General features: G+C 37.6%; 3 protein-coding genes across 6 annotated transcripts; all 3 read left to right on the top strand.

The window, feature by feature from the left end:
• The first annotated feature begins 4,056 nt into the window (after nucleotides 1–4,056).
• Nucleotides 4,057–9,880, top strand: LOC140796783 (homeobox-leucine zipper protein HOX32). Of its 4 annotated transcripts, none has more exons than XM_073149894.1 (18): nucleotides 4,057–4,491; nucleotides 4,965–5,124; nucleotides 5,545–5,663; nucleotides 5,755–5,845; nucleotides 5,924–6,019; nucleotides 6,092–6,205; nucleotides 6,329–6,412; nucleotides 6,641–6,796; nucleotides 6,894–6,968; nucleotides 7,050–7,156; nucleotides 7,243–7,435; nucleotides 7,626–7,817; nucleotides 7,897–7,977; nucleotides 8,057–8,191; nucleotides 8,498–8,817; nucleotides 9,091–9,196; nucleotides 9,309–9,458; nucleotides 9,545–9,880. In XM_073149894.1, exons 1-18 carry the CDS (start codon nucleotides 4,283–4,285, stop codon nucleotides 9,689–9,691), a joined length of 2,535 nt encoding a protein of 844 aa, XP_073005995.1. In that variant the 5' UTR covers nucleotides 4,057–4,282; the 3' UTR covers nucleotides 9,692–9,880. The 4 variants fall into 4 exon arrangements, with proteins under 4 accessions (XP_073005995.1, XP_073005994.1, XP_073005996.1 ...); XM_073149893.1 differs by having other exon boundaries at nucleotides 8,495–8,817; XM_073149895.1 differs by having other exon boundaries at nucleotides 4,153–4,491; nucleotides 5,548–5,663; nucleotides 8,495–8,817.
• A 1,237-nt stretch (nucleotides 9,881–11,117) lies between these two features.
• On the top strand, nucleotides 11,118–12,877 carry LOC140796502 (kxDL motif-containing protein LO9-177). The gene is made up of 3 exons (XM_073149547.1): nucleotides 11,118–11,279; nucleotides 12,171–12,323; nucleotides 12,657–12,877. Exons 1-3 carry the CDS (start codon nucleotides 11,131–11,133, stop codon nucleotides 12,748–12,750), a joined length of 396 nt encoding a protein of 131 aa, XP_073005648.1. The 5' UTR covers nucleotides 11,118–11,130; the 3' UTR covers nucleotides 12,751–12,877.
• A 511-nt stretch (nucleotides 12,878–13,388) lies between these two features.
• Nucleotides 13,389–17,774, top strand: LOC140796997 (uncharacterized). The gene is made up of 9 exons (XM_073150235.1): nucleotides 13,389–13,752; nucleotides 14,162–14,233; nucleotides 14,354–14,443; nucleotides 14,840–14,882; nucleotides 15,642–15,748; nucleotides 15,902–15,997; nucleotides 16,525–16,715; nucleotides 16,815–16,884; nucleotides 17,359–17,774. Exons 1-9 carry the CDS (start codon nucleotides 13,549–13,551, stop codon nucleotides 17,464–17,466), a joined length of 981 nt encoding a protein of 326 aa, XP_073006336.1. The 5' UTR covers nucleotides 13,389–13,548; the 3' UTR covers nucleotides 17,467–17,774.
• The last annotated feature ends 1,466 nt before the right edge of the window (nucleotides 17,775–19,240 follow it).

The raw sequence follows: 19,240 nt of genomic DNA, 5'->3' as shown, positions 1-19,240 counted from the left end.
GGGATTACGGAATAAATATTTTTTTATCATAATTGTCATGAAAATTATTGAATAGTTAACTTAGGCTTAAATTAACAAAAGAAAATAATATGAATCTAAAAAATAACTAATCGATTCGAAAACTTAAGCCGTTAAGTAACAGACGATAATACTACTTTTAGGGTTGATAAACAATAGGGTATAAGTGATCATGCAACCACATGGGGCCTTAATTAGCAAAAGGGGGGAGGGAGTTGTGACAGGGACCTCCACATCTCTTATAGCTAGTATGCAAGATCACGCAATGGATCTCGGAGTGCATGCCTTAGTTGAACTACTATGGGAAGAGGGCCCCCCCTCTTCCCTATACCTCCTTAACCCCTTCTCCCCATGGCCATCCTTTTTGTGGAAGGGAAGGAAAGGAGAAGAGAGAAGGGAGAGGAGAGAGAGGGAGACATGGATGAAGAGAGGCATGGCAAAAGTGACATGAGCCATCATGCCACCAAGGGGACAGGAAGACACCACCCCCTGCACCCTTGTGTGGCCATTGACTCCCCCACAACCCCATCATGACCCATTAATTGCTCTTGTTGCACTAGTTCTCTTATACTATTTCACAAGGACATGGCAGTATGGCATGGAGTGAGATAGATAGAGAGAGAGGGGGAGAGAGAGAGGGAATAAAAGAAAGCTCTCTTTGTTGTGCTTGGGATACCTTATGCATTGATGATTAAAAGGTGTAGATGTATGTTTGTTGTGCATGTCAACCTAAGGAGAACTAAAGGCTGAGTGCTTTTCATACATTCCTCTACTTTTCTTTTGTTATCTTTTTTTCTTTTCCCTGAATGAATAAAGGCAATGACAAGCTTGGGAGTGAAGGGAGGGGGAAAGGGGAGAGAGAGAGAGAAAGGGGGGGAAAAGAATAAATGGAAGAGTGGGGGTTGGTGTTGGTGTACTACATCAGGCCACAAAAGTGGCTTTTAAGGCTTCTTCTAGGGTTTAGGGTTTAATGTTTCTCATATCTTTATCCTCTTGGCTGGCCCAACGTTGCTAAAGTCTCTCTAGTTTGTCTTCGCTCTACAATCATGGCCAATCTAAGCGAAATTTAATTAGCAACTTTAAGCTTTTGTTTAGCCGATCTTATTACTTCTTACGCCAGCTGCTGATGAACTGTTTGCATGCATGTTAGCGTTTGTAATTTGCTTTACATTAAGATCAAAGTTAATAAATTCAGATCATACTCTATTTGATGGTTAAAAAGAGCAAAGAAAAAGAGAGAGAAAGAAGGAAAGAAAGGGAAAGTATGCAATGACCACAAGTGCGATAAGGGAAGATGAAGTGATTGAGTGTGTAGTGATCTCTCCTATGTGAAGTTGCTCTTTAGCTCATTTGACTCCCTTCCAATCTCCTATACCAATATCATGATCATTGATTGCTCTATTGATGCATATGTATATAAGCATAGGATTACTAATCTCTTCTATGTGACAAGAATAATTCAATGGAGTTGTATCATCTCGTCTTCATTATTATCATGTAAATGAGAATATATATACTGCCATGTGTTGTCCTTTTATCTTCAATTATCTGCAAAATGATCCCTTCTAAAGACTATATATGCTCATGTATATATATATACATCAATACACCAAGTTTTTTCTTCTGCATGAATACTCATGGAAACCTTTATCTTTGTGTGGGTTGTTGGGTACCTCTCAGTGCTAACTAATCGTCAATATTTGATTACTCTACCCATAAAAAAAGATTAAAACATCCCTAAATAAAGTTGTAGTCTAAGATTAGTGATAATTACTCAAAGTAACAGGAGGGTATCATTTGAAAATAGCTCTGTGTTATTCATACAATCACTAAAATGCAAGGTGATATATAACAATTTCTTTTGATATATCATAAATTCATATGCTAATCATAAGATAGATATAGAGGCTAAGCCATCTCCTTTCAATAGGTAGGCAATCAGGCAAATTCTAATAAGAAGCGAATTATAACGAATCCAAGGTATGCATATATAAACTAATAATAAAAATTAACTAAATTGTAACTCTAATATTCATAAGCTGTTAGAATTCAAACCACTAGGCTACTCGGTAAACTAAAATTATTTTATTTAGTGGCAAGACACAAAATAAATCCTTTTATTTTTCTGTACTAAAGCTATTGTTTAGTTAGATAGAATAAGTGTCATATTTTGAAATAAATTCTCGTTATTCTTGAAAAAAAAATATACTAAACATGAGATACAATTTTAAAATAAAAAAATAGAATAAATTTTCTTATTTCGAATATCTCTATTCTATTCTATATCTTAGTTGGGATAGGCAATTTGGAATAACTCACTATATTATAAACTATTTATATTGAAAAATGTTATGTGATAATAATATATCAAAATATATCTATAGTGAAATTACTTTGACATGAGACGTCTATTTGTAATATTATTTGTGATGATATTTACATATTTTTTTGTTCAATGATTATAAATAAAATTATATTTTACATTTAATTTTAAACATATTTTTTATTATTCACTTTACTTACATTAAACATTAATCAAATTATTTTATCCGTTATTCTATCTATTACAATTAAACACCATCCTACGGCCATATTATTTCACCATCTTTTTTTCAAAATTAAACACCAAATTAAAATTAGAATAAATATTTCCTTTATATATATTATTTCAATTCAAATTTTATTTTTCTTATTGACCCCCAAAAAAGTAGGATATAACTGAAAGGTATCATTTAAAAGAAAAAAGAAGCGAGAGATTTGACAGGCCAAGACCACCCAGTACAGTAGAGAGAGCTCAGAGTTGCAAAGTTGAGATGACACATTAGCCGACATAAATCCTTGCATTAATTACATAACAACTGTTAATAACTGCATCAAATCTAGATTAAATCTTTGTACCCAGATCTCACGCCGGCACAAATTAACTCCAACTCAACACCCTTCTGTTTGTCCTCATCCCACCCGGGCCAAATAGCATCATAAGAATTTAAAAAATATATATATATATTTAATTTTTTTTTATTTCACAGGAGGTTTTAACTTTTCGAAAACTTTTCCACTATTTTTTTTTTTTTACAACTAAGTCTATTTCAACTTTTTAGGGAGCAGCGAGTAAATTTTTAAAGATTTAGGGGAGTAAAAAGATGGGACAAAAGATCTCGCTGCATTTGATGCAGAGATCCGGGTTAGAAGGGTAGGGGGAGGTGAGAAAAGAAGGACCGTTGGATATGAAAGGTTGGGAGGCGTTTGACGGCGGAGATTGGAGTTTAGGCTGCCTATTTGATCGTAGGGGTTCTCTCCCTAAACGAATCGGATCCGTAGGTCTGGGCCCGGGATATACCGCGGCGGGTCCTAGTGACACGTGGACGAGGGAAAGTTGCTTTTCACTCCCTACATTTTCGTAATTTACCGGTTCACACCTTATACTTTTATTATTAATAATAAAAGTTTGATGGGTTAAAAATTACTTTTACCATTTGAACTATATTGTGTGTCATTGTGCCCCATGATACTTAACTGCAACTTTTGTATCTTAAAAAATAATTACTTATTTCCCCCTATTCAGATTTAATTTCCACAAAAGATTTTATTAGAACCAAAAGTCTAAGAAATTGTATAAATATGATGAAAGTCCAAGCTCCCTATGTAATTTTCCCTTTGAACTTTGAAAATGACAGTGCAGGAGTAGAGGGGACATGGATCACCATCTTCATGCATGCCTTCTCCTGTTCTCCTCCATCATCATCATACCATGTATGTATGCGGTTTTGTTTTACAAACACAACCCTCAAAATGCCCATATTTAGAACTCAGTAGAGAGAGAGAGAGAGAGAGAGAGAGAGCACTTTATCTGAGAACAGCAGCAGCAACGCCTCAACGCAAATAAAATCATAAGTAAAGAAAAAAGTAATCCCCCACATTTTCTTCAAAAGAATAGAAAAAAATTCCCATACTAAACTAAACAATAAAAAGCATCAAAAAACAAAAATAAAAAATTAAATAAGATTAAAGAGAGCTCCTCTCCCCATAACCTTGCCCGTGCTCTACTCTCTCTCTCTCTCTCTCTCTCACTACTTTCTCTCTCTAAAAAGCTTTAAAGTGGTCTCCCTCGTCCCCTCTTTACTCTCACTTTTATACGCCACGGGAGCGGAGAAGAAGGCGAAGCTAGGGTTAGGGCTCCGAACTCGGTGATGCCGGAGAGAGGTGGGTCTCGGGTCGTGGCATTTCTAGGGTTTGGGTTGGGTTAACCTGTCGGGGGGAAGCGATGGCGATGGTGGTGGCGGGGAAGGATAAGGCGGGGATGGATGCGGGGAAGTATGTCAGGTATACGCCGGAGCAGGTGGAGGCATTGGAGAGGGTTTACAGCGAGTGCCCTAAGCCGAGCTCGATGCGAAGGCAGCAGCTCATAAGGGAGTGCCCGATACTGTCTAACATCGAGCCGAAGCAGATCAAAGTTTGGTTTCAGAATCGCAGGTGAGCTTGGGGTTTGGTGGCGGAAAAATGAGTTCTTTTTATGGTTTTTGTTAAAAAAGAGTGAGTTTTGCGGGAAGGGCTTTGCCGGATTTGGTTTTCTTTCCCCTTCTTTTATTGGAACCTGAGGTTTTCTATAGCGTTATTTTGTTTTACGCCTGCATTTTCTTTTTGCTAAGTCAATCGGATACTTGATTTTGCGTTTATGTATACATTGTATTAACTTGCAATGATGGAGTAACGGACTTCATTGTTTGTGAAGAATATTGTACTCTTTCCGTAGATTTTGATGACCAAGTATTAATGAAACCATCATAGAAGGGCGGATAAGTTGAACTAGATGACCTTTTCATTTCTGTTACTCTCTTGATGCTATGCATATAGTTGATATTTAGTTATCGTCCTAATGAAAGAATCTTTCTATTTCTGTTGATAAGATTCGGTAATCTATTACTAAGTGATACCCTGTTCTTTAGATGCCGAGAGAAGCAAAGGAAGGAGGCTTCTCGTCTTCAGACAGTGAATCGAAAGCTGACCGCCATGAACAAGTTATTGATGGAGGAAAATGACCGACTTCAGAAGCAGGTCTCTCAACTTGTTTATGAGAACGGCTACATGCGTCAGCAGATTCATACTGTAAGATATTCATGATTTATCCTCTTTGTTGTTAGTTAAGTCTTAATTTTGCCGAAATTATGATGGTGACCGTTTTTTTGTTGGATGCCTTTCAGAATTTAAGGGCGTCTAATTATGACTTTGAATCTCGTGATAAATACCTAACTAAGAGAATGCTTCAAAATTGCACTAGTTTGTTAGATGAGATTCATAAATATGTGGATCTACTCTCGAATGATTCAGAAATTACAAATTTTTACAAGGATCTGAGAACGTGGTTAATCTTCTTGATCCATTAAATTCAAGAAATATGAACTCTAATTATGTTAGCATACGATTCTTTGAATGATTGCTGATGACAGTTGAACACTTATACAAGATTCTTGATTTTCTCACTTATTTTACTTTGTGAATGAGACTAACTATTGGTTTCACCTACAGCAGCCATCTGCGGCAACTACAGACACAAGCTGTGAGTCTGTAGTGACAAGTGGTCAACACCACAACCAACAAAACCCCATACCTCAGCATCCTCACAGGGATGCCAACAACCCAGCTGGGTAATAAATTTTCTTATGCTCGTATTTCACGCTACACTACTATGGTAATTTGGCTTTTACTTATCTCTTTTGTGTCTCTTCCATCTGACAGTCTACTCGCAATTGCTGAGGAGACCTTGGCAGAGTTCCTCTCGAAGGCGACTGGAACCGCTGTTGAATGGGTGCAGATGGTTGGGATGAAGGTATTTCAGTCTACATTCCGTTGCCTGTCTATTTAGTATGAACTGTTCTTACATTTCTGATTTGGTGTTTTCTTGTAGCCTGGTCCGGATTCCATTGGAATCATTGCTGTTTCCCACAATTGCAGTGGGGTAGCAGCACGAGCTTGTGGCCTTGTGAGTCTAGAACCCACGAAGGTAAGTCATTGCCTACAAAGATTTTTTGTAATTTTTCTCTGATAGACTACTAGTGATTAATTTTTCATTCAGGTCGCAGAGATCCTCAAAGATCGTGCATCTTGGTTTCGAGACTGCCGATGCCTTGAGGTGCTGACTGTTATTCCTACTGGTAATGGTGGAACTATTGAGCTTATCTACATGCAGGTTTGTATTTGTTCTTGTGAGACGTGGCATAATGTTCTGTTGCTTGATTAGGCTGGTCCTATTGCTGCTTAGTTACGTTTTTTTGACTTATATCCTTTTATTTAATACCCCTTACTTTTGCAGACTTATGCACCCACTACATTAGCAGCAGCACGTGACTTTTGGACACTTAGATACACTACTGGTCTGGAAGATGGCAGTCTTGTGGTAAATTTTTTGATAACCTACTTATGGTTCTCTTTCCTCACATAGATCCTCTCCTCGTTCATTTGGATCACATTTGTTTATAACTTTAAATACTATTAAGAAGTTTCAACTGTTTCCTCTTCATTGCCCATAAATACGTTGTATTGCTTGTTGCCAATCTGTTTAATTTTATGGTTAAGTTTCAGCTTTTCACAGGACTAAGAACAAATTTTAAATCTTTATCCTCAGATCTGTGAGAGATCACTGACTCCTTCAACTGGTGGTCCAGCTGGACCTTCTGCTCCAAATTTTGTAAGAGCTGATATGCTTCCTAGTGGCTATCTTATCCGACCATGTGATGGTGGTGGTTCCATGATTCACATTGTGGATCATGTTGACTTGGATGTAAGTGGCGTGATTCAAAACATCCCCTAATTAGAATTATGTCAAAGTTTACACGAACCTTCATTTTTTTGTTAATCTTTTTGGCCTTTTCCTGTAGGCTTGGAGTGTTCCGGAGGTACTCAGACCCCTCTATGAATCACCAAGAATTCTTGCACAAAAGATGACCATAGCTGTAAGTCTTGTTCTCTGTGCTTCTTGATTGGTTTATTTTGTTACAATTTTGTCAGATGATTCATCTGTTGAATTCCACCAGGCATTGCGTCATATTAGACAGATAGCACAGGAGTCAAGTGGTGAAGTTCCTTATGGAGGAGGTCGTCAACCTGCAGTTTTAAGGACTTTTAGTCAGAGACTGAGCAGGTGAGTGACTACTGATTTTGGGGTATTGAAATTTTCCATAAAGAATAGCCTATATTCAAAATCAAGCTAATTGTTGTAATTTGCAGAGGATTTAATGATGCTGTGAATGGATTCACGGACGATGGTTGGTCTTTGTTGAGTAGTGATGGTGTTGAGGACGTTACTATTGCTGTCAGCTCATCGCCGAATAAACTTCTTGGGTCTCATGTCAACTCTCCATCACTTTTTCCCACCATTGGAGGTGGTGTGTTATGTGCAAAGGCGTCCATGTTGCTGCAGGTACAATCATCTAAATTATTTTGGTCTCTTATGGAGAATTACCATCTTCCTGGTTTGGTTTATCAAGTAATACATGCTCCTCAAATAGTGAGGAAACCTTACTGTGGATGTTGCATGATATTGAATTTTAGTATACTGCAGTCTTCTATCTTATTTAACTGCTGGGTCTCACATTACTATGGTAATGTAGAATGTGCCACCTGCTTTACTTGTTCGCTTTCTGAGGGAGCATCGTTCTGAGTGGGCTGACTGCGGTGTTGATGCTTACTCTGCTGCGTCTCTAAGAGCTAGTCCATTTGCAGTTCCTGGTTTGAGATCTAATAGTGGTTTTCTAGGAAGTCAGGTTATATTGCCTCTTGCTCATACTGTGGAGAATGAAGAGGTACTTCTGAGATATTGTACGCCCATTTATTCATTATTTTTATTACTTTTGTGCATGAATCTAACTTATTGGATTGCAGTTCTTGGAGGTAATTAGGCTCGAAGGCCATGGGTTCAATCCAGATGAAGTTGTTCTACCGAGGGACTTGTATTTACTCCAGGTTTCTACAAGTTATTGAGTAATTATTGTACTATTAACTCCGGTTGTTTCTCTATCTAATTTGATTTCTGTTATAACAGCTTTGCAGTGGAGTTGATGAGAATGCAGTGGGTGCATGTGCACAGCTTGTATTTGCACCTATAGATGAATCTTTTGCTGATGATGCCCCTCTGCTGCCCTCTGGTTTCCGTGTGATACCTCTGGATCCCAAAACAGTTAGTATCTTCACTCTACTAACGATTGTACTATATATGTGGCTATTTATCAGTTAGTTCAATTTTTTTTTTGTTATTGATGGATTTTGTGTTAGTGTGCCATTTATTTTTTTGTATGATACTTCTTGGCCATAGTTATCTCATTTACTGCCTTGGACTCATTTTCTTTGAAATGATTCTCCATTTGTAGTATGCGACATCTATACTTTTTTTCTTATTTCTGATTCCACTTCTTATCTATGAAATGCACCCAAGTTTCTTGTTTTTTATTGTATTAGTATAAGGTCTGATTTATCTGAATAGCAGGATTCACCTGCTGCTACACGAACACTTGACCTGGCATCAACGCTTGAGGTTGGATCTGGTGGTGCTGCACGCCCTGCTAATGATTCTTCATACAACTTGAGATCTGTTCTGACGATAGCATTCCAGTTTACATATGAGAACCACCTTCGAGAAAATGTCGCAGCAATGGCCAGACAATATGTCAGAAGTGTGGTGGCCTCAGTCCAGAGAGTTGCTATGGCAATATCACCTTCACGTATAGGAATGCAGATCAGTATGAAACACTCTCCTGGTTCACCAGAAGCTCACACTCTGACGAGATGGATTTCTAGGAGCTATAGGTAATGTCTCCTCCATGATGATGTTAATTTTGTAGTTGATTTCAGCTTGACTTAATTTATCGGAGGAAGACGGTGCTATTAAAGATTGAAGTAAAGACATTTAGCATTGCAACTATTTGTCTATCATTTAGCATTTTAGATTTCTCAATGTCATCACTTTGCTTTTTCTTTGGCCCTGTCTTCATTGATCATCTTTTCTGTGCTACTGATAAATAGTAGATTGCTGCCTATCTACTCGCTCTAAATGTTACCAGCTGCCCTGACTACTTGTAGGTGTCATACTGGAGTGGAGCTCCTTCAAGCAGACTCTGAATCTGCAGATTCCCTGTTGAAACTCCTGTGGCACCATTCAGATGCCATCATGTGCTGTTCTTTGAAGGCAAGAATTCTAATTTACGTGATTCTTTTCTCTTAACAAATAATGTAATGGTAGTCTAAGAGCGGTACATTCTTGATTACACTCCTAAGTGAGACTCGCCTACTTGTTGCAGGCCTCACCTGTCTTTACGTTTACAAACCAAGCTGGTCTTGACATGCTGGAAACGACCCTCATAGCTCTTCAGGACATAAGGCTTGAGAAGATCCTTGACGACAGCGGTCGGAAGGTGCTGTGCTCCGAATTCGACAAGATTATGCAACAGGTAGATAATAGACATTCTACATTCCTGGCAACTCGATTAAAATTGAACTCTTGGTCTCTTATGGATGATGAATGTCTTTATTCCAGGGCTTTGCCTACCTTCCTGCCGGCATCTGCCTGTCTAGCATGGGTAGGCCGGTTTCTTACGAGCAAGCTATGGCGTGGAAGGTTCTGACCGACGACGACTCGCCGCATTGTCTGGCTTTCATGTTTGTCAACTGGTCTTTTGTCTAGGTCAAATCTAGTTATGTAACAGTCTCTTGCAAACTATGTAGCAAGTACTTGGATGAACACCAAATTCATCCCTTCTATTTAATCTTGGCTTTTGCAACTATCGTGTGTAATCTATTCCTAAACATATGGGAAAACACACCAATTATTCCTATATATATATATATATATATATGTATGTTAGTGATGTTATATACCCTTGTTCAATTCCCTCTACTCTTTACTGTGGATCTATATAATAGTATTATCGCCGTCTCTATTCACACCTGATTTGATACGGATAGATGCCTTCCCTTATTCTCCTGCTTATTCACAGTGGAATAGATCTGCACCTCGATACCTGCCCCTCGTACGTATATCAGCCGTCCCATCAATCATCGACGGCCGTGATGCGCTCTTATCCGTATGACTTGACCGGGATTGTTCTTTGTCTTTGTCTTTGTCGCTCTTTCTTTCTTTCAGAACCCAGGGAGAGGGTACCTAATTGGAAAGAACAAAAGTATTATCCCCCACCTATAGCTTTATCGTGGTTTGTTGGAATAAAATAGGCGGATGGGGTGATAGGCCGTATCTCTATCCGCAGTATATGAATCTATGTTCGTACAATCTCCGAGGCAGCGATGTGACTACATTATCTCGTGGGCCCCGGTTGTTCGATCAAGTGGTCATATTTTAATGCGACTGAGAAATTTACACTTTACACCTTCCTTTTTAAGCGGGTTTGCACTTCGAACCTGAAATGTCGCGTCATCTTTACCTCGATCAAAAGCCGTCCAAATTTGAAAGGACGGTGGTACCCCCCCACCTCCCTCCATCTTGCATCAGACGTACAGGGGATACCCAATCAGCGTGAGAAGAATGGATTGGACGGTTGGAGATCAAAGGGGGAAGTCTGCACTGACTTCGCTCGGCCGCATCAGGAAGTCGGCAGGCGGTTTAGCCGGGAATAAAGTAGTGGGGCCACCACTGCAAGGTCTTCCACGTGTCGGTCAGACGGTATCTAACTGGTTACTGGTCCCTAAAAAGGCCCGTTGCTGTTCGTATACCGTCAGAGTTCCCAGGCGAGCAGCAGCACGCGTATGACACATGATGCCGACAGGAATGCCACTATCTTTCCATAGAATCACGAGATTGCCACCTGCCTGTGAGACCCCCCATATCGTCATGACATCTATGTCATGCATGTATGGCCATCATGTGAGGCGTCCATCCTCCAAACCCGGTATAAAACCAACCATGCCTTTGTGGGCCTTGGGCCTCTAACAATGAGATTCTACGAAGGTTTCTTTCGGAAATCAGAAAGTTTATGTGGTGTTTTCTGTAAACGCGTTGCTACAGAAGAGGGGAGCGGATGGAGAGATCACAGCCGTTCGTGGGAGACACGTGGTTCCTCGTGATTCACGACTTTAGTTGATGACGAGTATAGTGGAACTCGAGTGGAGATGGGGGGGAAAGAGAGAGGTAGAATGGAGAGGAGAGAGGAAGAGGAGGAGGAGTCGATTAGGGCCGCGTCGGAAGAGGTCGCGCGAGAGCTCAAGACGCTGATCGATGCAGGGGAGGTCGATTCCATCAAGCAAATCCAGCATCTTATGTACGTGATTCTTGTTTGCTGCTGCTGCTGCGGTTGTTGTTGCTATTAGAAATTTTTGTTTACTGGATTAGGGTTTCGTGCTGTTCCATTTGGAATTATAAAGATTCAATTGTTGGGGTTAGTAATTATTCTCTAGGGTTTACCTGAATTGAGAATAAGGTTCGCACGACTCTTGCCGAATGCTTATCGAAATCTAGGACATATTTTGGTTTCTAGGTTTACTTTATTAATATTATGACGTTCAAAAGAATGCTTGGACTCTTGCTAGTTCTGTTTCGCATTCAAAGACAATTTGTATTTAAAGATCACAAATTGGAGAAGCGAGCTGGCATTAACGACTGCTTGGTTCATACATTATCTAGGCAATTAGAAATGAAAGCTATTGATTACTTTTACATTTAACCATCATGAATGAATGATACCAGAATAGTGTCATTGTATCTATTATTTGAGGCTAAATGTACAATTACAAGCATAATCAATTATGATTATGTTCAACCTATACTTTTTTCCAATGTTAACTGAGTGCCCCTTTCATCTTCTACTGCATTCTTTTCAACCTCGTAACAATTTTTCATTATGTATATGTTTGGAGAGAGAACAAGCCTCAGAGATCTTTAGGCATATCATTTGTTGTTTCCTTGTTGATCATAAAATTTGTACTGTACTTGCTTAGGCGAAGTATTTCCATAAGATTTTGCACTTGTCTATTCTCTGAGTTCTGCTCTGTGATGATTATTTCTATATATGCATATGGAGTTGTTCTGTTTACATTATTTAGCAACAGTAATGGAGAAAATTCTCTTTCAAGTGCTCTTATGGTTCCTTCTATTGTCATTATGATGCTTCTATTGGAGGAACCTACCTTAATTCATGTTGTTCCAACTTCAGATTGGGAAGACTGCAAGACAGTAATGCTGTCTTATTGCATTTCAATGAGTATTCAGAGCGATGCTTTGATGAGGTATCTGGTGACTTTGCAAGAAACACGCGTCTTCTGAAGTCCATGAAATCTGATTTAGACCACATTTTCGTGAAGTTGAGGTTTGTTTCATCTTTCTTCTCTTTTGTATTTTTAGTTGAAACTCGAAACAATGTTCTTGGCGGTGTGTGACTGTAATGCTTGCCTCTTAAATGTTCATGCATTCAAGCCATGTGAACAACCTCTTCAGTAACGACGATAGGGCTATATCTTGCCCTCCTCCCCCCAATGTACATACTGATTTAGATATATGGGTGGATTCCTTAGTCATGTTTACCTACTGTTCAGGCAATTTCGGTTATTGTACTTATTATGTTTCCTTATGATGAAATAGCGAAGTATGTTTAATTTTCATGATTTCTCTCTGCTAATCTTTTGGTCCCTTAAAATTGCAGAAGCATGAAGGCAAAGCTAATAGCCACATATCCTGATGCCTTCCCGACAGCAACCATGCTGGACCAAAGGCCTGACCTTGAAAGCCCTCTGTAGTAGTAGACAACAATGTGATGCTGGGACTATGCTTTTTAGCTGTAGTTGATACAACTTCCGTTGTGAGATAAATGTATACATGTAACAAATTCTAAATACCTTGAAAAGTTTATTTTGTCTTCATAAATCCTTAGTATGTATCATTTGCTACCTAGGAAGGTGTATATGACACTAATGAGTGTTGTATTGGGTACAAATATCAATAAGAACTGCGAATTATGTAATAAAATTGTGAAACTCATAAAAAATGTAGGTGTTTAATAACTACAAAGTATGTAATAAAATATAAGTATTTAATATTATAAATTATGTAATAAAATTGTAAAGCTCATGAAAAAAGTGTGGAAGTAACATATATTAACTAGTAACTATAAAGTATATCTAATAATCAATAGAGTTTTTCCTTTACCTAGATGAATAAAAAAAGAAAATTTTATATTATTATAAAATATTATAATATCTAATGGAGTGTAATATGTATATAATATAGTTACCTCTCTTAGTTTTATATTCTATTGCAAAGAAAAATCAAAACATGCCTAACTTATAAAAATAAAAATTATGTTGTTTTTCGTACAAATCACCTTATAATTTGTTAAGAGCTATAAAATGTGAAAAGAAATAGTTTAAAAAAAATTGAGACAAGATTTGCTATCATGTCCAGTTACTCGTCTTACCCGAACTTCCTACTATTCCAAAGCAAAAGGGTAACGGAGTGGTGAAAAGAACGCGAAAAAAAGGGTCTCTTTCCCGTCTTTCTCGCTTCTCCGCTCCGACCGCTTCGATCTCTCGCCCGCCATGGCAAATCTCCCTCCTTCCCTCTCTATAAATCCTTCCTTCTCCGCTCCAAATCCCTCTCCAGTCTCTGTCGCCGCCGCTGCGGCGGCTGCCGGAGCCGCCGCGCAAGCCACGAAGGATCGCAAGATGGCGTCCGCGGAGCAGCTCGTCCTGGAACTCTGCGATCCCGAGCTCAGGGAGAACGCTCTTCTTGATCTCTCCAAGGTGGGCTCCTTTCCCCCATTCTTTGTGCTATCTGATGCTGCTTTTAGGGATCTCCTTCGAAAAGTTGGATCTTGGAGAGCCAGGATTTATGGTGCCTTGTTGGTTTTGGGATGGGTCTGTGGTTTTCTGAAATTTGGGGAAGGTGTTCGTGTTTCTCGTAGAAGTAATGTGGCAAAAAGGTTTGCTTTCCATAGAATTACGCTTCTTTCCGGGGATTTGGGTTTTGAATCAAGGAAAGAAAAAAAAAAGTTAGGTCTGATTTACGCGTGTTTAATATTTGATTTGTGCTAATTGTTTGGCAATAGTATGTGCATGAAGCTTGAGCAATTGGTTGGAAAATATTTGTCTTTTATTTGTGATATTGATCTTAGGGAAGGAATCATGGACTTCTGTTTTGTTCTTTTTTCAGAAAAGAGAGATATTTCAAGATCTAGCTCCGTTGTTGTGGAACTCTTTTGGAACTATTGCTGCACTCCTCCAGGTAGGCTGCGTCTTCAACCTTCTATAGATTTAATACACTTTTTGGTATCAGCTTCAACTAACTGTTAACCTCATTCAAATGTTATTAATTGGTCTTGCTTTGCACTCGTAATATATGCAGGAGATTGTCTCGATATATCCTGCACTTTCACCCCCCACATTATCACCAGGTGCATCAAATCGAGTTTGTAATGCGCTTGCTCTTCTTCAGGTCAGACTTTTATTTATAATTCCAGTTGGTACCCCTTTGGTGTCTTATGAAAACAAAACCTAGCAAATTCATTTAGCTAATAAAAATTAAAAAAGAGGCAATACCTCCTTGCATTAATATTTCTGCCATTGATTCCAAAGGGTAGCTCAGGCTTGAGCTGAGACTAGACACCAAATATCATGCTCTTGGCCTTGTTGGCTTGAACTAAACAAAGTGAAACCTCTATAAAACCTTGGATCATTGGCAACCCTGTGATAGTTAGATCTACTATATTATATGACATGTGATCTATGATTGCATATTGGAAAGCATTGCGAGAATGCTCATGGTCTACACAATAATATAAAGGAGCTAACTTCTAAATTGTTTTCTTTGTCTTTGCTTCTTTCTTTTCAGTGTGTGGCATCACATCCAGATACGAGGATTCTTTTCTTAAATGGTGATCTACTCATTCTCAGTTTATTCACTCTGTATTGCTGCTTTGTGTTGTTAAAGTTTCAAAATGATTGAGAATGTTGTTTTACTATTTCATTTGGTTCTTTTTTTATATGTTGTGATTAAAGTTTTGAAATGGTGATCTATGCATGCACGCATATGCATACATGCGCACACAAAAAGGCATATTCTGCATGGTATAAATGATTAGTTAAAGAATACACATAAAAACAGCCAGGCAAATTATCCTATCCAACAACATATGTAACAGTTCTCAAGCTTAATAAGATGTCCACATGATGCTGACAAAAGTTTGGTCCAGCAACCACATGAGGCTAACATATAAAAACATATATTAGAATGTCTAACCAAATATGTAAAAATGGTGCAGCATTGCACATGTTGTTGACACATCATGCTGCGTACCGCTTGTCAAAAGCAAACTCGACACTGACTCCACATGCCGCTTGTCAAAACTGACACCAACTCTGTACACTAGGTGTGGTTGTGACAATCATGCTAAGCATCGATACTCTAGATGGCATATGTTATGCTGCTATTGACCATCTATTTAAAATTTTTAACCACCATCGGAGGCTCTTCTTGTATCTTCTCATTTCTGGTGGTAAATTTGTACAATATATTGCAGCGAAGTCTTTTTCTTTTCTTTCAACTAGGTACTGACGACTCTTGTTCGCACAATTCCAATTGTTTGTCTGTGTTTTTGTTAATAGAGTTTGTTCTGTCTTCTTTTGTTTTGCAGCTCATATACCTTTGTATCTGTACCCTTTTCTAAATACCACTAGTAAAACAAGGCCATTTGAGTATTTGAGACTTACCAGCTTGGGAGTTATAGGTGCCCTGGTAAAGGTAATTCTGCTTGTGTATTAGTGTATTACATATATGAAAGATAAATACGTTATTACATATTAACATATCTATTATCACCAGTTTCCTGAACAGATTTTCTCATTATAAACTGAGATAAATCAATAACAGCTGTGCTGCTTTTTACATTTGCAGGTTGATGACACTGAAGTTATCAGTTTTCTTCTCCAAACAGAAATTATTCCACTCTGCCTACGCACAATGGAGATGGGTAGTGAACTTTCAAAAACAGTACGTGATAGCTTCTTCCTTCTGTTTCGAGGCATCACAACTGATTACCATATTCTTCTTTTTTCCCCAGACAATTGTTGTAGTAAATGTTATTTCTTGGTTCTCTCTTAAGACTCTTCCACTGACGCCTGCTATGCTTCAAAATGATTTAGAGAAAATAAATGATATTTGAAGAAGTTTATTAAAAGATCTATGAACTATACCCTTTTATTGGATACCTATGCTTGTTATCCGAAGCATGTCAACTCTTGAAGAGCATTAGCTGTACTGCTTACAGGCTTGCTGTCAAGACTCTTACAAACTTGCCTTATCTTCCATTTGCTTGCTCTCTCTTACCCATAACCATGAATTGTTCTATTGAGCCATTTCTTTGGTTACATGCTGAATTGTACTATATCTTCCTTATTTAGAAGCTTTGCAAACTGTTCCTTATATCTTTTAATGCAACTCATGATCTGTTGATATGTTTGAGTTAACATAGATTTTGCCTTCAAATTTTAAGTGACTAAATTGAGTGTTATCTGCAGGTGGCAACTTTTATTGTTCAAAAGATTCTACTGGATGATGTTGGGCTCCGGTATATATGTGCTACTGCAGAGCGTTTCTTTGCTGTAGGTAGTGTTCTAGCAAATATGGTCGTATCACTTGCCGAGCAACCCTCCACAAGGTTGCTAAAGCATATAATCCGTTGCTATCTTAGACTATCGGACAATCCGAGGTTTGTGCATGCATAATTTTGATAGCACTTATATTATTAGATAGTATTTTATTACTCTATGCTGGTGCATTGACTCTGATGTTTGAATGTATAATACAGGGCATGCGGAGCTCTGCAGACTTGCCTCCCAGAGATGTTGAAAGACGGAACATTTAACAATTGTCTCCGGGTGAGTGCTGAATTATCCTCATAATCATATATATAGCAATTATATGTCTGAATCAGCTATATATGATGCTCTTCAATACTTAGAGGCAGAATACATATTTGATACATCATATTTTCATAATATAGCTTTCAAATGGTTGCAGTAATTTTACATCCTTGTGTTGTTCCCTACCTAGTCCTGTTTTTATTTAATGGCTGGAGCAATCGAGAACACCTTGATAAAGCACAGGATGAAATTTGCTTTGTTCCCCTGCACCTCATCAATAGAAGGATCAGTTATACCCTTTACTCTTATTGTGCTTTTTTTGGCTTTATCCTGATATAATTCAACTGCTATACCTAGCATCTTGATTCCTGACATTGTCTTACTGATTGCTTGTGAGGTTTGAGGTCAAAAAGGCTGAACTGATTTTGTTTACTGTGCTTTCATTTTAATGGGATTATTTATCGAGAATCTTTATATAATTTTAACCAGGATGATCCTGCAACTCGGCGGTGGCTTCAACAGCTGATACACAACGTAACTGGAGGAAGCTACGGAGCCTCTCCTCAGGCCGGACTTGATCACATGATGGCACTATAAATTACTGCTGCTTATTCTTCTTGTTACACTCAGGCTGATGTGCTGTTTATCTACATGGATATACATCCTTGGCATCTTCATCTCTAATTGCTGGAGGCTAATTTAATCTCTTATGTATGCTCTTGAGGAATGTTGTAACTAATTCAAAATGTTGTGTTATTTTTGTAGTATTGTAGACATGGAACAGGAGGAGCCTTTTGTTGTTCTGTGCTTCGAAGATACCTTGTAACATGTGAATATATATAAGAGGAACACGACCCATGTACTAAGTCTTAATTCTTAAAGCCTACAGCTTTGTTTCTTGTTAATTGCTTTTGATGTGTCACTTGATGAGCATAAGGCAGCTAAATTAATCATGGACATCATGTGTTCACTCATTGCTTGTACTCAATTCTTCCTCTACCATGGAAAAAGCTTTCCACTTTTGATAAGAATTATAGTAACAAGAGAAGTGGAGATGTTTATTGGAGCTCTTTTTTGTTGCTTGTGGTTACTGGGACCAAAAGCAAGGGGGAGTTAGAATCTGGACTACCTTTCTCAGCCACCCCACTTTATTTCTTTCCTTCTTTCTCCCTTTCTTTAAATATTTCTTCTTCTCTTGGGTCATTTGCATTACAAATCAAAATAGTTTTATTATTATTATAAATTTTGCATGATTATCCATCTTTTATTTTACTTTGCAGAACCAATCAAATTCAGCTATACATCATCAGACATCAGATTACTATTTAGTGTATGCATGAATATTTACACGAGTTTAGATAATTTTTCAAATTGAAATAAAGAGTGGGTGACACTGTAAAATCAAGGGGCTTTTTATTTAATAAATAAAACTGAGTGCATATATTTTCTATATTCGATACATATTTTATTATAAATATATAGTATTAGTTATGCAAATGGCCCTTCTGATAAACAAGTTTGAGATGATAAATTAGTCATAAATTAGCAACTAATGCTACATTTAAATTAAGACAAGTATATTATGGCAGTACATATTGATCTCATTCCACAAACTTGAGCCTACTTAGACATAAGAATATTTGTGTCCATTTCTTAGATTAGAATAAGTTAGTTTGTTTTAAAAAAAAGGAATAAGTTAGCTAGGAATTAGCTAGAGTTGGTCACTTAGTCTAATTGTGGAAGCAGTATTATAATTCCAGAATAAAATGAAGAATAAAAACAAAGTTTAATTCCTAAATTTAACCCTAATGTTTTTTAATACATCAAATTTAGACCAAACCATCCCCTTTGTATTCCTCCAACAAACCTCATAATTATAAGATTCAAGCTTTAGCTCTTCATTCAATTTAAATAATTTAAATTTGGCATATTCCCCCAAATTGGGTCAGTTCAACCCATCAATAGCTTTTACTTAATATGCAAGACCATCATATAATTATATGGACTTTGTATTCCAATAATTCACACAACTCATGCCCTAGTGAGTTTGTTATACTTAAATTATATTTTTAAAACTCTTACATTTATTTATTATTAGTTTAATGAAGTCATATCCTCTCAAATGTCTATAATTTCTTTTCTCATTATATTAGTTTTTCCTCTTAGTGCAATTATTTATGTGGAATTCATTCTTCTTATTCATAAACAAAAAATAATATTATTTTCGACAAATAATTCTTCGTAGGAACTTAGTGAGTTCGCATAATATCAAAGTAAGATGTCTTAAATTTATTCATCTATTTTTTTTTTTTTTTTTTTTTGCTTACACGTAATGTTATACAACTAATATTCTACAAGTAAAGCTAAAATC

The sequence above is a fragment of the Typha latifolia genome, chromosome 10, assembly GCF_019914945.1.
Source record: "Typha latifolia isolate L0001 chromosome 10, TyphaL0001v2, whole genome shotgun sequence".
Lineage (NCBI taxonomy): Eukaryota > Viridiplantae > Streptophyta > Magnoliopsida > Poales > Typhaceae > Typha > Typha latifolia.
The sequence above is the reverse complement of the archived record's forward strand: the minus strand, read 5'-3'. Positions and strand labels throughout refer to the sequence as shown.

Coding starts and splice junctions, on each gene's coding strand:
- LOC140796783 (XM_073149893.1), top strand. CDS start 4,283: ATGGCGATGGTGGTGGCGGGGAAGGATAAGGCGGGGATGGATGCGGGG. Junction 6,797..6,893: donor TGGATCATGTTGACTTGGAT/GTAAGTGGCGTG, acceptor CTTTTCCTGTAG/GCTTGGAGTGTTCCGGAGGT. Junction 7,157..7,242: donor TTTAGTCAGAGACTGAGCAG/GTGAGTGACTAC, acceptor TGTAATTTGCAG/AGGATTTAATGATGCTGTGA.
- LOC140796997 (XM_073150235.1), top strand. CDS start 13,549: ATGGCAAATCTCCCTCCTTCCCTCTCTATAAATCCTTCCTTCTCCGCT. Junction 16,716..16,814: donor AGACTATCGGACAATCCGAG/GTTTGTGCATGC, acceptor TGTATAATACAG/GGCATGCGGAGCTCTGCAGA. Junction 16,885..17,358: donor CATTTAACAATTGTCTCCGG/GTGAGTGCTGAA, acceptor AATTTTAACCAG/GATGATCCTGCAACTCGGCG.
- LOC140796502 (XM_073149547.1), top strand. CDS start 11,131: ATGGGGGGGAAAGAGAGAGGTAGAATGGAGAGGAGAGAGGAAGAGGAG. Junction 11,280..12,170: donor AAGCAAATCCAGCATCTTAT/GTACGTGATTCT, acceptor TTCCAACTTCAG/ATTGGGAAGACTGCAAGACA. Junction 12,324..12,656: donor CACATTTTCGTGAAGTTGAG/GTTTGTTTCATC, acceptor TTAAAATTGCAG/AAGCATGAAGGCAAAGCTAA.